At 59.1% G+C, this 13,539-nt stretch overlaps 3 protein-coding genes across 4 annotated transcripts in view; 1 reads left to right on the plus strand and 2 right to left on the minus strand.

Annotated features, from left to right (window-relative positions):
* LOC109514885 (leucine-rich repeat and fibronectin type III domain-containing protein 1-like protein) overlaps window positions 1–3,014 on the plus strand; it is a 7,376-nt gene extending 4,362 nt beyond the window's left edge. The window contains exons 5-9 of one of the 2 annotated variants that reach the window (XM_019868322.1): window positions 191–403; window positions 492–802; window positions 1,313–1,496; window positions 1,570–1,783; window positions 2,726–3,014. In XM_019868322.1, the coding sequence (XP_019723881.1) occupies window positions 191–403; window positions 492–802; window positions 1,313–1,496; window positions 1,570–1,783; window positions 2,726–2,745 (942 nt within the window). In that variant the 3' untranslated portion in view covers window positions 2,746–3,014. Of the gene's footprint in view, window positions 1–190; window positions 404–491; window positions 803–1,312; window positions 1,497–1,569; window positions 1,874–2,725 lie in introns of those variants that run through there. The other variant, XM_019868314.1, reaches the window with a different exon arrangement.
* Window positions 3,015–3,423: 409 nt separating this feature from the next.
* Window positions 3,424–7,222, minus strand: LOC109514896 (putative olfactory receptor 52L2). The gene is made up of 3 exons (XM_019868336.1): window positions 6,111–7,222; window positions 4,308–4,791; window positions 3,424–3,774 (listed from the first exon to the last, which is right to left on the minus strand). The coding sequence occupies exons 1-3, from the start codon at window positions 6,281–6,283 to the stop codon at window positions 3,460–3,462; spliced, it is 972 nt and encodes a 323-aa protein (XP_019723895.1). The 5' UTR covers window positions 6,284–7,222; the 3' UTR covers window positions 3,424–3,459.
* A 1,088-nt stretch (window positions 7,223–8,310) lies between these two features.
* Window positions 8,311–13,539, minus strand: part of abcg1 (ATP-binding cassette, sub-family G (WHITE), member 1) — a 9,314-nt gene continuing 4,085 nt past the window's right edge. Inside the window, exons 7-15 of the mRNA XM_019867113.1 lie at window positions 13,317–13,440; window positions 13,043–13,157; window positions 12,076–12,203; window positions 11,894–11,992; window positions 11,302–11,470; window positions 11,131–11,231; window positions 9,869–10,027; window positions 9,456–9,574; window positions 8,311–9,092 (exon numbers count right to left, since the gene is read on the minus strand). Of these exons, the coding sequence (XP_019722672.1) occupies window positions 8,864–9,092; window positions 9,456–9,574; window positions 9,869–10,027; window positions 11,131–11,231; window positions 11,302–11,470; window positions 11,894–11,992; window positions 12,076–12,203; window positions 13,043–13,157; window positions 13,317–13,440 (1,243 nt within the window). The 3' untranslated portion in view covers window positions 8,311–8,863. The remainder of the gene's footprint in view (window positions 9,093–9,455; window positions 9,575–9,868; window positions 10,028–11,130; window positions 11,232–11,301; window positions 11,471–11,893; window positions 11,993–12,075; window positions 12,204–13,042; window positions 13,158–13,316; window positions 13,441–13,539) is intronic.

The following is a 13,539-nucleotide window of genomic DNA, read 5'->3' on the forward strand; positions in this document are numbered from 1 at the left end:
TCCGTCGCGCGAGCGGTCAGCTGTCAGCTGTCAGTGTGAGCCCCGCCCCTCTTAAAGCGACAGGCGGGCAGCGTAGCGTCGTCTCGTTGCTTGCTTGCCGCTGTCGAAACGCCTGCTTTTTGGGGTCCAGCAGCAGCACGTGGCAACGCGACCCCCTCATCCGAACCTCTCCCGCGTTGTGTTCCGACAGGAGGCGTTCGTGTGCGAAGCCCCGATGATCACGCGCCACACGTCCAAGATGTTTGTGATGGAGGGCCAGGAGGTGAGCCTCCGCTGCAAGTCGGTGGGCGACCCGGACCCCTCCACGCACTGGGTGGGTCCCGACGGCAAGCTGATGGGCAACACGTCGCGCACCGTCTGCTACGACAACGGCTCGCTGGACATCCTCAAGGCCTCCGTCACGGTGGGCCGGCGCGGAACGCCGCGGCGTCCCTCGGGGATCCGCCCCCCCCACCCGCTCACCCGCCGGCCTCTGATCCGTCGCCCCGCAGGATTCGGGAAAGTTCACGTGCATCGCGTCCAACGCGGCCGGCGAGGCCACGGCGCCGGTGGAGCTGGTGGTCAACCCCTCGCCGCACTTGGAGCCCGAGCCGGGGGGCGACCCCGGGCCCTCGGACGTGCCCACGTCCATCAAGTCCAACGCCGGCGGGGGGCAGGCGCGCGCGGCCCCGCGGCGCGTGGCCGTGTCCGAACTGACGGCCAGCACCGCCCTCGTCACGTGGCCCTCGCAGAGCCACGTTCCGGGCGTGCGCACCTACCAGATCCAGTACAACAGCTCCGCCGACGACGTCCTCGTCTACAGGTAAGGGCCCCCGCGCCGCGGCGGCGGCGGATCGCCGGACGCGCCTGCGATGGCTCTCGGTCGTTGGCGTCGGGGTGGCGCGGTCCGAAAGCAGCCTTGTTGCCTGCGCTGAGGAAGCCCGCGCGGCTGAGACAGCGTGCGGTTGTGCCCCCCCCCCCGCCGCTGGCTTGCGACCAAGACGTCAAAGCGCACCCGAGTTGTTGTGGCAATGCGTGAAAAAAAGGCTCCCGCCAAAGCAGCCTCCGATGAGCTGACATTTCGCAATATGGAGTCTCACTGTGAGGATTTGGAATTCACTTTGACTTGCGAACAAGTCTGAGCCGCTCGCTTTCAGTCTTTCCCCCTTGGCGGGCGCGTCAGTATGAGGCGTCAAGGCCCGAGTCAGAAGTGGCGGCCCGCGGGCCGCACGTTGCGCGCCGTGCGGGCCGCCCGGACAAGTGGAGTCGCGCGATCCCGCGTGTCGTCGTCAGTCACCGAGCGACCGACGCTCGGCCATCCCTCCCGCCGCAGGATGATCCCGGCCGACCGCAAGTACTTCCTGCTGAGCGACCTGGCGTCCGCCCGCGACTACGACTTGTGCGTCCTCGCCATCTACGACGACGGCGTCAGCGCCTTGACGGGAACCAAGATGGTGGGCTGCGTGGCCTTCGCCACCGAAAGCGAGTACGGACGATGCCGCTCCAGACGAGACCAGGCAGGGGGCGCTCTTCACCTCTCGCGCGCGGGCTCGCGGCGGCGCGCGTTGACATGTTGGCGTCTGCCTTTAGTTTTTGGGCGGCACCGTGATCCTGATCCTGGGCGGCATCATCGTGGCGTCCGTTCTGGTCTTCATCTTCATCCTGCTGATGAAGTACAAGCTGCACGGCGGCGGCCACCGCAAACGCGGCGCCGACGTCCGACGCGCCCACGTTTGCTCGCAGACCAACGGGGGAGGAGGCGGAGGAGGCGGAGCCAACAGCGGCCCGCCGCCCGCGAGCCAAGGTGACGACCCGGCGCCCGTCGCGCTCCGAACGGCGAGCGCGTTGCCCTGACGTGGCCCGCCGGCAAATTTCGCCGCTTTCGATGTTTGAGTGAAAAGCGTCAGAACTGCTCCGGGGCGCCACAAACGAGTCATCGTCGGCGCTCTTGTGATCGATCCACCAGGTGCTCGCAAAGGCCGCCGGCCGTCTGCGGACGGGCCGCCGGCCGGCGCTCGCGCGGCGGGCCTCCACCCCGTTTCTTCTTTTGGTTCGCCGCCGCCGCCCTGCGCTGGTGAGCTTTGGATTTGACCCTTTTTTTTTTTTTTTTGCAGTTGATTCGCTCCTTTCATCGTTTCAAATGGATTAGTCTTGGTCATGTCGTTGTCGGTTTTAACTTGTGTTTAAATGTTTGAATTTTCCATGACAAGTATTGTTTGTCGGGCTGTCACCAAGGAATTTTCTTTCGATGCGACGATTCCGTCGATTAGTCGAGTCAACTCTCCACACAGCCGCTGCCTGCGTCGCAGTGTCAAGTTTCCACCCAAAGAGGGCGCTAAGACACCGAAACGGGCCTGGTTGGTTTGGTCACGTGGACACTCGATTGACGTGCTTGTCACTTCATCCGGGGGGGTTAAAGTGTCCCATTTTTACGGTCACGATTTAGAAAAGCATTTGGAAAATCGTTTTTAAATCATCATTTTCATAGCGATTCAAAGACCATTTGTATTTTTTAAAGTCACTGTCCAACAATTGGTTTCATTTTTGAAATGGCTTCTTGTATTTCATCTTATGATGATTCTGACACACTCGCTAAAAGGATCAGCACACTTTTTAAAATATGTTTTCATATCGATACTTGAAATGAAAAGCATGACGTTCCAAGTGCCGATTGGAAACAAACGAGCGCCGATGTGGCGTCGGCGTTTGTGACAATTCGGCTAAGGCGGGCGTGTCCTCTCCGCAGACGCCTTCCCGGTGGCATGATCGACGCGAAGCTCACCCCAAGCGTACGGACGCAAAGGGAATCGGCACCACATGGTCCGACGCCAACGAGGTCTTCTTTGCACTTTTTGGACACCGACGCGGCTCGGCTCCTTCGCCGGCATCCGCGAAGCCCGAGTATTCGCACGGCGGATCGGAAACAACGTCCCGAACAGAACATTCCACGGAGAACATTCCACGAGGAACCTTCGGCGAGCCGCGTTCCGCAAAGAGCGGCCAAGAAGGAATGCCGCGTGAAGGACGTTCCTTTTAAAAAAACACTCACCGAAGAACCTTCTGGAAGAAAAGCATCCATGCCGGAGGAGGGGAGGAAGTCCCCCCGGTGCCCATGCGGATGTCACCTTCCGGCGCTTTTTGTGCCGCGTAGCGCGACGGCGTTTGAAAGGCTTTCGAAAGGTTCCGCAAGGAGACAAGTTTGGAGTCGCGAGCGCGGCTCGAGGAGCGCCAACTCCTGCGTCGGCCGATCCCGTGAGCACACTTTGAGGTTGCTTTTATACTCAGCACAAGAAACGGGCGCGTATTTCGCTTTCACTCAAAGGCAAATGTGGGATTTGTCCAGACAGAAATAAATCTGTATTTTTATTGGAAAAGCACGCTCGCTCGCTCGCGCGCGTACGTACGTTCCGTTGTTCGGCGGCGGTCAGGGGCGATGACGGCGCGCGGCGGGGTCGTTTCGCCCCACGGCCGTTGGCGTCTTCACGTCCGGGCGGCGGGCGAGACCTTGGCCTTGCCGGCGCCCCTGAGGCCAAGGAGCCCGCGGAAGCCGTTCCTGATCTCGGCGGTGCGCACCCCGTAGATGACGGGGTTGGCGGCGGCCGGGGTCAGGATGTACAGGAGTCCCATGGCGCTGTTGGCGTCGGTGGGGATGGCCAGACCGAGGTTGTGCGACAGGAACGTGACGCTGCCGACCAGGTAGAACACCATCATCACCATCAGGTGGGTGCCGCACGTGTGGAAGGCCTTGCGGCGCTCGTCCCCGGGGGCCGCCGTTCGCATCGCCGCGCCCAGAATCTGACAGAGCGACCGAGAGAGACAGAGTGGGCGAGCGAGCGAGCGAGTGCCTTTTCGCTCAGCGGACCATCTCACCGGCGGAGACGTTGCCGTGACGGCTCGGGAGACCAAAACATTGCTTGCGCGTTCGCCGGGGTGACGTCCCGCAAAGAATTCATCGGGAAGGTCCCGCGACATCTTTAGGATGTCGTCGCTTGAGTTGCCGACGCGTCTCCGGGCCAGTGAGATAGAAACATTGAAGCATCGTGCCGCGCATACTTCCGGGTGGCAGAAGCCCAAGTCAAGTCAAGTACGACTTTCTTGTCCAATGTGAAATTTCCTCCCTCTTGAACAGACAACAAGAGGAGCCGCTGCGGGCGCCCGCCCCGCCATCAAAAGAACACTTCACATAAAATGTCAACATTTGCGACAAGCCGTCGCTGACGACACCGCAAGTTAAATGAAAAAAAAAAAAAGAAAAGGTGGGTCGGATCGGGGGAAAACAGGTTTCACGCCCTCGCGTTCTGAAAGAGCGGACGCAAAAGCGCGCAAACCTTCAAGTAGGAGAAGAGGATGAGCGGGATGTCCACGCCCACAAAGCAGGCGATGACGGCCACGCCGGCGGCGGCGCTGCGCCCGGTGTCGCCGCACGCCAGGCTGACCAGCGCCATGTGGTCGCAGTAGCAGTGGCGGATCACGTCGGAAGCGCAGAAGCGCAGCGAGCCCGCCAGGCCCACCAGGGCGGCCATGACGGCGCCGCTACGGGCCAGCGTGAACAGCGTCAGCGCCAGCGGCGCTCGCCGCCCCACCAGCTGCCCGTAGCGCAGCGGGTGGCACACGGCGGCGTAGCGGTCCAGCGCCATCGCCAGGAGCAGGGTGGACTCCACCGACGACAGGAAGTGGGTGCCGAACATCTGCGCCAGGCAGCCGGCCAGGGACACGCGCCTCCCGTCGACCAGCAGACCGGCCAGCGTGCCGGGGACGACGGCGCCCACGGCGAGCATGTCCACCAGGCACAGGGCGCAGATGAGCAGGTACCTGGGGACGCGGTACACGCTACGAGCGGCGCGCCACCTTTCAACGTGCCGCCGCGGTACCTTGACTTACGAGCGTCCCCGTTTTGGGTTTGGGGTTTTTTTCCAGCTAGCGGCCGTCGCTTTCTCGATAGGGCGCCGCTCGAGCGAACGGTTAAAAAAAATGGCGCAAGCGGTACCCGGCGCGTGCGCGTGGGGATGATATTGAACGCGACCCGTCCCATCATCCAAAATGGCAACACGTGCCGCCAGGAGAAGTCAACAGGAGCAGAAAATGTTGGGACGACGTTACCGGAAATGATACCAAGGTTTGATCGAGCCCGAAGCGGAAGCGAACGCCGACTGAGCGTTCCCTGTCGCGTACGCAGACAGGGAACATATCAAAAGTGCGTTCCCCCGACTTGAGCGCGCAACCCACGAATGATCCTCCCCAGTTGTTCACCGTGTGCCCGGAGGAAGGAAAAGGGTGTTTCGTCCACCTCCTTGATTGTCTTGGCGTTCTTCAACCGCGCGCCCCGAGTCAACGCCGTGCCGTCGAGGGAAGCGCCCGACGCCGCTCGCCGCCGGCGACGCAAACGGCGATTGCCCGCGATTGCCTCTTGTGAAGTCTTTCGCCGGACCCAAAGTGGCTCTCTTGGCCATGCGACTCCCCGTGGGCGCATTCCGCTCACGTGCGCACAGACACGAGTCACCCGCTTATGCTCGGGAGGTTGGAAGGTTGTGGGGAATGTCAATACAACTGAAAAATAGATCACGTTCTGAAAAGTGGGGCACCGCCGGGAGAACATGACTTCACATTGTGTTGTAGATTTGACGATACTGTGTTAGCATTCCCCCGAAAAACAAAAGAAACCAAAAACTGGTGCTTTTAGCGAGGTTGGAAGGCGTTGATGTCACTTCAGTTCATGGGACAAATTGGACTGGTAAGTCAAGGTACAGCTGTGGCGTCTCAGCGTGCGTACAGTGAAGGCCCGTTCGTTCATCCCGAGGGGAGGCTCTGAGACGGAAGAGAGGGGAAAAAGACAGCCAAGCCGGTGAAAAAGGCGCGCCGAGCTCAATAGGACGCTTTCATTATGAGCGCCGAGGGGAACATTTTTGCCGTGGGCCACCGCCCTCCCGACCCGCACCGTCTTGGCCTTCAACCCCCAGCAGGCTGGCCGGAGACGACCCAGACGACCCTGAAGCCGCAGAACCCGGGGAGAAAAAGAAAAAGGCACGCGCGTGCCGCAAAGTCGAAAGCGCGATGGAGCGGGGCTTCACTGCACGTCTTGAAAAGGGCGAGAGGTGACGCGTGGCGCCGCACAGAGACGCGGCGGAAGGTACATGGGGCTGCGGAGATGCTGGACGGAGACGATGACGTAAAGCAGAAGCGCGTTGGCCAGCAGCGCCAGCGCGGAGGTGGCGGCCAGCGGCGGCGCCAGGACCCAACGCCGCCCGTCGAGCGCGGGGAACCCGCGGAACACAAAGCTGCCGTGCGACCGGTTCCCAGCCGACATCCTGCCGCAGACAACGTCGCGATTAGTCGGCAACCTGAACGCTCCCCCAAGAACGCGGTGAGCGACGTGACGAGGTTTGGCCCCGCCGTTAACCTTGACGCCGGCAAAATCAACGGAGCGCGTCAACCGCAACGGCTAGCCCGCCGCTAGAAAAGCATTCCGTCACTTTCTTGAAACCGTGAAACGAATCTGTCAGTCATGATTTGAATGACGCAGCTCACTAAGAGGAAGCGCCTTTTCGTGTCGCTACCTGCTAGCAAAAGCCACGTCATTGAAAGAAAGGGAGCGGCCGCCTGCGACCCGTACCTGCTGCCGGTCCGCGCGATTCGTCCGCCACGGGAAGGAGTCCGGGCCGCCCGGTCGGCCTTATAGGCCGACGTCCCGCGGGGACGAGCGGGCCAGGTCAACGGCGAGGCGGCGCTCGGGAAGGGTCGACGCTGGTTGGGCCGGCCCAAATTAAACTCCAGGGTCTCGTCATGGAAGGGCCAGAATGGAAATGTTCCTCATGAGAAAGTTGTTTGCAACGCAGCGCGTGGCTGTCGGCGCCAGCTAATGAGCCTCGAAGAAGCTAATGAGCCCAAAGAGCGTCGTCCCGTGAAGACGCGTCCGCCGCCGCTAATGATCTGCTGACGAGTGTTTTCCGTCAGGCTGCGCTAATTGCCTTATGCTAAGCTAACAAGCGAGCAGAGAAGACGTGAGCGGCCAATCTAGGTGTTCACCTTCCATGTCGGGGATGAGCTCCGGGTTAGCCAAAAGAAAAACATCAAGAAGCTCCGACATTGTCACGTTGGAAAGAAGCCAGAGTTCAAAACTTTCATTTGAAATCCAAAGCGTCTTTAAAAAGCGAAACTCGACACAAAGCCGTATCCTCAAATCCTCAGGCTGGTTTGCAACCTCAACACTGCCTTGAAACTTGAACCGCTACTACTACTACAAAAACACACACACCTACTACTACAAAAACACACACACACCAAACAAACCCTAATTTGAAAACCAAACACTTCATTTCAAACTCTTGTGCTGGCTTGAAACCCGAAGCCAGGTTTTTCAGTTCCTGTACTGGATTTCAACCCAAATGCTGACATGGAACTCCAAAAGCTAAAAGCTAACCCTGGCTGCGACCGAACTTTGAGAACAGGTGACTGAGTGGCTTCAGCTCTAAGCCACGAAACGAGCACGCGCCACTAAGTGGTCCGAGGGATGGTCGCTCACCCAACCGATCTCCCGGGTCCAATTTGTTGCTCCGTCGCCTTCTTCGGGGAATGGCGGCGGGACCGACATGTCGACTTCCAGTGACCGGTCACCCTCGGGAGTCCGTTAACAGCCGAGCGAGACAAAGCGGCGAGCGCCGCTGAGCAGCTGTAACGAAGCCTCCCGAGGAGACCGCCGACGTGTCGCTCTTCTGTCCGCACTTCCGTGGTCCTGGTAAACATTTGATTTATTTCGAATTTTTTTCAATAGCGCTGACGGAATCTAATCGAGCAACGAAGGACTGAGGGACCGGTCCGGCCCAAAATAACGATGGACGAACACGGACTCGACTGGCGAACGACGCAAGTTCACCGCAGATGAATGATGATGTCAAATGTGGCGCAAAAACGTTTTCAAGGCGCTCAATAGCATGTGCAAGTGCATCGATGGCGGATTCGAGCACTTACAAAAGCAAAGTGTTGCGCGTGTGCTTTTTTGATCCAAAAAGTTGAGCTTGTCATTCAAACTCAAAACGATCACATGGATGCGATGCGTCTTGCTGCGGTCATAGAAACACAGAGCTGGTTTGCTGTGTCACCGGGGACGGAACGGGACCGAGACACGGCCTGCTAATATCCGTCGACGGCGACCGCCGCGCACTGAGAAGTCGCCCTGGACGGGCCGTGACACGCCGAAAGGGCGACGGGGCGCGGCCGTCTCGCGCAGAAACGCAATCGGCCATTCGGGTTTTGGCTTTGCGCAACCCGATGACGATTATTTTTGCCTCATAATACATTTCGCTCCCTAAATGAGGTCACTTTGCCATTGCGGCGTCGGCGTCAGACTCAAATCTCAAATCATTTGCGGCACATTCCTAAAGCGTCGTGTGTTTTATTTGAATTGGACGGACCTCACGGCCAACCAGAACTTTGCCCCGAAGATGGGCTACCATCTGCCATCTGGGGAACAGGAGACCCGCTCCTGTTCCGGGATGCTCCGACTGACTTAGCTCACTTCTTCCCGACCTGCGGTCCGGTGGACGCTGCTCCGGTGTTGGAACCTTCCTGAGGCGGAGTCGCAGAAATGTTGAAAAAGCCCTTCCTGTCCGGTCCCGCTCACTTTACCGACGGTAGCTCCAAGCGAACTCGGGAATCTTGCTGTGGCCAAGTCCCGGTGATCCGGTTCTGCCTCGCTCTCCCGGCGGTCTCTTTCTTCCCCTCTGTCCCGTTGCTCTGGTTCGACCTCACTTCCGGTCGTCCGGTTCAGCCTACCGGTCGCGGCGGTCTGGTTCTACCTCTCGGACCCGGCGGTCTGGTTCTACCTTTCTGTCCCTGCGGTCAATCCCGGTGTATCTACTTCTATCCGCCAGTCCCCGTGGAGTGGCTTCTACCTCTCTGCCCTGATCTTGTATCTTAGGACAAAATAAGCCAGGAGGCGCAGTGCAAAGAAGAAGACAGTAAGCACTACAAAGTCCAGGTAGAGCTTGGCGTCCATCATGTCTAACTCCCTCAGAATGGCGTCCGACTTCTGAAAGTGGCAGGTTTCCTCACGATTGCAGTGGAGGTCCTCTCGGTGAAGACCGTAGATGGACAGGATCACGCCCTCAAAACCGTACCTGAAAGATGGAAACACCTGAACTCAACCCGTGCATCCCGGATCCTCGTGAGGAGGCCGGTCTGGACCAGCTGACGTCGGACCAGAGGCGGGCTTCGCGTCGGTCCGCCGGTCAGCCGACGGCCAACCGGTCGCTAATCGATGCGGGGGCACGTGTGGCCCAACAGGGGAGCGGTCGTCAGCCAATGTCGAGCAATCCATTGCCACTCACATTCACACCTCCAGTACCGAGTGAACAACTGCTCGGATTCTGCACGTGTCTTTGGAGAGGAGCGGCATGCCCGCGCCCAGAGGGAAGAGGCGCGTGTTCAACACGCTTCCTTTAAAAAAATAAATAAATAAATAAAAGCCCGCTGCCGTGTACCTGACGTAGGAGATGTAGGACATCCACTGGAGGTACCACGGAATGGTGTCAAAGCTCACAAAGAAGCCAGAAAACAGAAGGACTGGAATGGCCGTCACCGGACCCACGAACGTCGCCACCTGCATCGAGTCAACCCAGGTCCACATCAGGGAGACGCTCCGATTTCCTCGGCGGCAGCAACACCTAGTTCGAAAGTCCTTCTTCTTCTTAAAAAAGAAAAAAAGGACTTCCTGACCCGAGGCCACAAGTCGTGCCAAAGTACTTCCGGAACTTTAAAAGTCCCTCCTGGCCTGGCCAGAGCGCCTCTTATTTTCGAAAGTAACACGAAGACTCTTTTTGGAATGACACGGCAACCTGCAGACGCCATTGTTTTGTCAATACTTCTACTACATTTGGGAACGCGTTGAAAGTACCTGCAAGGAAGTGGAGGCCGCCCCAATCAGGAGTCCGAGACTCTGAGCCACCAGCGAGGTCATGACCCCCAGGGACAGGAAGAGGAAGTAGCGAGTGGCGTCCGCCGGCTGAGATGTCATCCAGTACACGATGCTGCAGTACAACGCCGGGAATACCACCTGCGCAGCGGCAGGAGAGAGACACGTCACGACCGGGATTCGCATCCGAGGAGCGCTGATAGCAGCTCACACAGAACGCAGGGAACGGCGCGGGCGCAAGTGCCGCCGGAAGCAACGTGACGAGTACTCGTACTACAAGCATCGTAACGGTGAAAGTGGCCGGGAGCACCGGGAGCGTTGGCGGAACCGTTGCAAGTGCGGAGGTCACAAACACAACAAATGGGGCCAATACAAGCTGTCGAAGTGAACCGCTCTAAATAGAAACAAGCGTCGGTACGCCGGCGCCGTGAGATACCAGCGCGTCGAGTTTTTCCAGATACCAGGTGCCGATTGATCCGTTTCTCTTGCCCTGAGATAGAGGGAGCTATTTGAGGTACACGTTCGCTTCGGGCGGCGGCGGCGGCGGCGGCACATTTCCCCACGACCGGCCGTCATCCGTTTCACGTTGGTTTCCTCGCCGTGGAGGGGGAATACCGGTTGGTGCCGCGAGTGCGTCCTCAACATTCGGTGGCAGCCATTTTAGAGCCTTTGGACTTTTTTCGAGATCCGTGGGGATCCGCTGTCCGATGATGATGTTCGCAATGGAAGAATCCAGCCCCTCCTTTCACCGGGGTGGGGTGAGGGAGAGGTCGCAGTCTGCCGTTTTCCATTGTTTGATCATCCGCAGTCGAACAAGCGTACGGTAGCTTGCGCAAAATGTGGACTCAAACTGCGCTGATCTCAAATGTAAATCGACGCCATCTACTGGGGGCTGCGCATCGTTCCCCAGTTTGACGTTGACAGCGGAGCGGCGCCAGATGCTCGCCGACCCCGGTGGCCCCGTCAATGGCGGACAATGAGCTGCTTTGTCAACCGCCCGTCAACAACAATAAAGGGCGATTCCTGAGTGACGGCCACGCTTGGCGCTGGCATCGCGTGGCGCGGCCACGGCTGCGCGCTTTCATGCGGCGTGATGAAAACCAACAAACAAACAAAAGTTGTTGGGGCTTCCGACATTTCAGCGGGTTCACGATTTGAGATGCGTCGAGCCACCGGCGCGGTCGCCGAACCGATTCGACGGGTACGTCAAGGCACGGCCGCATGAAGAGGAGCGCACGCCTGACCTGGAAGGGAACGTCGGCCGTGGTCTTGGCCAAGTAGAAGGCTTTCAGGCTGTACCAGTAGTTGAGATGTTCCCTCAGGAAGACGCCCATTTCCAGGGGAACTGCGGCAAGAACGCCAACGTGAACGCGCGGTCATCGCGGTCATCGAGACGGACCGGCGCGCCTACTGACAGGTGAGGACGGTGGGCATGAGGGCGGCGAACATCAGGAACAGCATGGAGAAGAAGAGGAAGCCCGAATTGCTCAGGACCTTGGTCGCCTCGTTGCCGATGCCGAGGTACAGGAGGCCGATCAGGACGCCGACGCCCACGTGCGACGACATCCGCAGGTGGGTCAGCACCTGGGGCGCAGGCGCGCAGGGCCGTCACCGCAAACGCTAGCCCGGCGGAGCCGGCGCCGGAAAGGCGCAACTACGAGCGCCCGCTACCGATGCACGGCTGAGTCCCAAGCACGGCTCGCGCTACGAGCGCAAAAGGACCCGTCCGAGCGGCGGGACGTAAACGAGCGCGCAAGCGCCAGGAGGAATGAAAAGCACGAGTCCCGTCCAAGTGCTCATACGACGACTACTTTGGGTCAAAAGTATCCGAGTTTTGCTGACGACGGTTCAATCTTCTCTCCTCAAACTCTACTCGTCTCTAGCGTCTTTCCGATTGGACTTTTGCGGGCGGTCTCGCGCGAGCGATCCCGTGCGGCTGGAATTTTGCGAGCGGCCCGGTGCGCTCGGCCTACCGTGAGCGGTCGGTCGGTCGGTCGGTCCTCTCACCGAGTCCCGCAGGATGCTGAGGAAGGTTCTCCGGAACAGGATGGTGAATTGGACCGGGCGGCTCACTGAGAAGCCGCGACAGCTTTCGGACGACCACTCCTGATTGACGGCCAGATCACGAGCAATCAGCGGACGGACGGCCGGCCGGCCGGCCTCGCGGAGGACGCGGGCCTGTTTCTCACCTCGCGCTGCCACGTGAGCGAGCGGAGTTTGGGGTCCCCGTCGAGGTCTCCTTCCAGTCGGGTGTCGCGCGCCGCTTGTACCAGGCTCCCCGTGTGGTCCCCGTACTCCCCCGACGCCACCTCCATCACTGAGGCCACGCAACGTATCACGCCACCGTCAACGTTATTTCCATTTGAAATGCTCATCGTCCAAGCGCAAGTCACAAATACGGGCCGTCGGCATCACTACCGGTACCAGTGCCAGTAACGGTCGAAATACGAGTGTGGCGGCGCATCGCGAAACACGTGATCAACAACGCGCATGCAAATACGGACTGTACCAATAAGGGGCGGGATCCGAGACCGTTTTGTCTGCCCTCGTTTTAGCGGGCGCAGAATACCGACGACGACTGCCACAAAGTAAAGCAGTTGTGAGCGTCTCCACGCATACGAGTCTGGATTAGACGGTGCCCTCGAGGGCGCACGGAGCAAAGCACATCCTTTCAGTCTGTACGTTGAGGACATTGCCGTCGGTTTTCATCGAGCGCAACGCCGCCCGCTGCTTCTTTCTTCTTCCGCCCAACGTCTTCACGGTCATTTGAGAAAGCTGATTCGCGATTCCGGCGTGGCTACCGAAGGCATTCAACTCCAAAAGGAAGGCACCGGGTCATGGATTCAGGTCTCCTTCCGGTTCCCGTGACCGGAACGTCTTCGGAATTTTTTTTCATGATTCGGTTGGTGTTTTTCATCAAGTGTTTTCTTCTTCACGTTGTCGTCGTTTACGCCGCCTCTTGACATCCGAATGGCGTTTGTTGGTTTCGTCTCAACCTTTTTGCAAACCAGAATGTGTTCTCAATTGCCCGGCCCGGAGAAGGTCCACAAAGTCATGACATGCGTTGACCTCTTGTGATCTGCATTGTTCAGTTTTCGCTGCCTGATTAGTCTTTGGCGATTGGCCAGACATTGGTTGGGGCGTGCTAGTACGTACCAAAGTCTGCGGGGTTGTGGTACATGGGGCAGTTGAGTCCGAGGTCTCCGAGGTACGGAACCAGAGCCGCGACGCCTCCTCGGTAGATGCACTGACCCTGACTCAGCACGTAAAGCTGCATTGCGCGCACACACACGCGCGCGCGCGCGCACACACACACGCGCACACGCGCGCGCGCACACACACACACACACAATGGGCTTGTTGGTGATGTTGCGGGGATGGAGCAGTGATCTGATGGCAGCATCATCATCATCATCATCACAGGGTTCACCTTGTCAAAGAGCTCAAATAGTCTGGCGCTGGGTTGGTGGATGGTGCAAATGACCGTACGGCCGCCGCGGGCCAGAGCCTTCAACAGCGACACCACCTGGAAGCACGAAGAACTGTCCAGACCGCTGACACACATGCGCGCGCGCACACACACACACACACACACACACACACACACACACACACACACACACTCCCACATCCGCTGTATGACACACATATTT

The sequence above is a fragment of the Hippocampus comes genome, unplaced genomic scaffold (assembly GCF_001891065.2).
Source record: "Hippocampus comes isolate QL1 unplaced genomic scaffold, H_comes_QL1_v1.1 scaffold49, whole genome shotgun sequence".
Lineage (NCBI taxonomy): Eukaryota > Metazoa > Chordata > Actinopteri > Syngnathiformes > Syngnathidae > Hippocampus > Hippocampus comes.